General features: G+C 29.8%; 1 protein-coding gene across 2 annotated transcripts in view; it reads right to left on the reverse strand.

Moving 5' to 3' along the window:
- Window positions 1-2792, reverse strand: part of LOC108684366 (cullin-1) — an 8275-nt gene that overhangs the window by 2354 nt on the left and 3129 nt on the right. For both annotated transcript variants that reach the window (XM_018188640.1, XM_018188641.1), the window contains exons 4-8: window positions 1657-1875; window positions 1319-1573; window positions 939-1232; window positions 593-856; window positions 313-492 (exon numbers count right to left, since the gene is read on the reverse strand). In XM_018188640.1, the coding sequence (XP_018044129.1) occupies window positions 313-492; window positions 593-856; window positions 939-1232; window positions 1319-1573; window positions 1657-1875 (1212 nt within the window). The remainder of the gene's footprint in view (window positions 1-312; window positions 493-592; window positions 857-938; window positions 1233-1318; window positions 1574-1656; window positions 1876-2792) is intronic.

Consider the following 2792-nt stretch of genomic DNA (forward strand, 5'->3'; position numbering starts at 1 on the left):
CACGCACGCACGCACGCACGCACGCACGCACGCACGCACGCACACACGCACACACACACGCACACACACACACACGCACACACACACACCTATAAATATTGAGTTAATCCTCTTATATTTTACATTATAAGAAATATCTAAATCGAAATTTATTTTTATAAATAAAAACTTGGAAATATAATATTGTTTATACGACGATTTTACGAATAAAACGAATAAATTCAATTTGACGAATAAAACTACAGAAAAATTCAATCTCGTACTTTAGAAATACTTTGTATATGTAATTAAATAATATGTTACATAATATACCTGGAACATGCGTTGTAATTTTGAAGTATACTCAAATCCACAAGCTTGTTTCAACTTAGAAATCATGGAAGCTTCTGCGTCGTCGCTAGCAGACATATGCTGAACCAATCGTTTCGCTAGCATCTTACTATAAAACTTTTGAAATACATCCTTATCTTCAATATATTTAAACACTACCATCTGTAAAGAAAATAATAAATGTAGAGATTAATGCAGATTTCTATCTTCACAGAGGAATTTAAACAAGAAATATAAAGAAGTGTACCCTAAATATACTTACAACTTGATTAAGAGTATCTTCAAGTTCTGCTTCTTCCGGATTTTTACTACTCTTTTTAAGCAGCAGATCACAATATTTAGCTAATAGTTCAGGTGATTTACTGCTGCTATTTGCTGCCCTTGTAACAGAATTACTATTAATAAATCGTCCGCAAGCCTTGTCCAGGGCAGCAACAAAGCCACTATCATTATTAAATGCAACCAGCACTAAAGCATTATATTTTTTATGCACCTCCAAGATAGTATTCACATAAATTTTCGGATCCTGAAAATAAAAAGAGTAATCAGCGTTTGATCTATTCATATTTCATTTACAATCATCAAATTACATTAAATAAAATATATACATTAGCTGCCGAGTCTCCACATTTATCTATAGCTGCGAGACCTTGATTAGCAATATGACTTTCTAAAAGATTTCTTAATTCTCCAAGGCCATTTGGTATTCTCGCTACTAACTGATACATTCTACCCAAATCCGTATTTTTATCAGCATCCAGAAGATTCTGGAATTCAGAATGGAATATGTCCAGATGCTTCTCGATAAGTACCCTCTCGCATGTTTTCGCCAGTCGCTCATGAGTTGTTTGATGTAAGTAAACACGCACTCGCTTCTGTTCTTCCAATAATCTCTGTTCCGCCTGTACAAAAGAAAAGAATAAAATAGAAAAAGGAGAAAAATTCTATTCTTTGCATATTTATTAATATTCTTCTTTTTTGAGAATACCTTTTTCATATATTCTGTTACAGGATTTTGTCTAAGAAATTCTGAACTCTCGCGACAATAAAATCTTTCAGTATCCTCGAGAAAGATGTTTTCAAATGAATCTTTGTACACAGTTAGATTTTGTCCTTTTGCACCAGGGTCTTCTTCGTTTAAACCCAATTCTACATAACAATTGATGACACCGCTGACTAATCGGGTATTTATCGTTTCACCATTACGTTCTCTCTCGATTAATTTAAGCACTGCGTTAGTAACCTGGACAAAAGCATAAATTTTACGTTTATTTTATGTCATAATAAATATACGTATGTTGATATATTTGCAAGAATAACATTTACTTGTCTATTTAAATGTTTAAATAAATTATCTCGCCATGTAACCAAAGCTAATTGATAAATTTCGTAAATTCCTTTGCGGCCCTCCTCACATTCTCTCCGTACCCAATGACGATTGAGATATGCACATACACCATTTAACACTTTACTACTAAATTGATATTCCTCCCATTGTCTCGTATAGAACTGTAGTACATCTTCGTCCATCAAGTCGATACCATGCTGCAAACATATGATATATGCATGTGTGCGTGTATGAAAAGTGTATATGAAAAGTAGATTTTAAAATGCATTTTGTCCAAAATATTTTTTGAGTTAAAAATGCGTAATTCAATATTGAAAGACTTATATTAACAACTTTGGAATATTCAAAAAGCATTTTTTCAACTTTGGAATATTCAAAAAGCAGTAAATTTATATGTTGAAAAAATTTAAATGTGTTATGTCCTTTGATTAGAGACAAACAAAATGTATTTGTTTAACATTTTTAACAACTGTTTAGTAATTTTGTTGAATATTTCACATCTTAATGATTAGCAAATTATTATTTTTTTGTAAGGCGCAGAATTTTCTTATGGTTTTTTTTCTCGTTTTTTTATACACTTTTGGACAAAGCGCATTTTGAAAGCTGCTCCTCACACACACATACACACATTTATATGCATAGAGTCCATATACAGGATTGGAAAGTAATGCGTTACTTGCACTATTAATTATGTTTTCGTTACTTTTTTTCGGTAACATCGTTACATTTTTAAAGTTTTTTTTAAAGATTTTTAACTGTTATTTTTATCGTTATGTTAATCATTTGTTATCTTTATAATTATTCAATAGATCACATTATTTTTAATTTATTAGAAATATTTTATAACAGAAATTTAAATATCAAAAAATATTTTGTATTTCATACTTTAGACTGCATTTTAATAATCATTGTACTGAAATATTGAAAATCTGTAGCATATATCTAAAGTTGATTAGAAATTTTCAGTATTATCAGTGAATATTGGAATATATTCTTGGTGACATTAATATTTAAAAACAATGTTTAATTAGAATTTTTTAAATCTGCGTTTATATATACAAATTACAATTTAATTTCTTAAAGATAATCGTATATTAAAAAATAAAAATATTAA

This window comes from Atta colombica, unplaced genomic scaffold, assembly GCF_001594045.1.
Source record: "Atta colombica isolate Treedump-2 unplaced genomic scaffold, Acol1.0 scaffold134, whole genome shotgun sequence".
NCBI classification, from domain to species: Eukaryota; Metazoa; Arthropoda; class Insecta; order Hymenoptera; family Formicidae; genus Atta; species Atta colombica.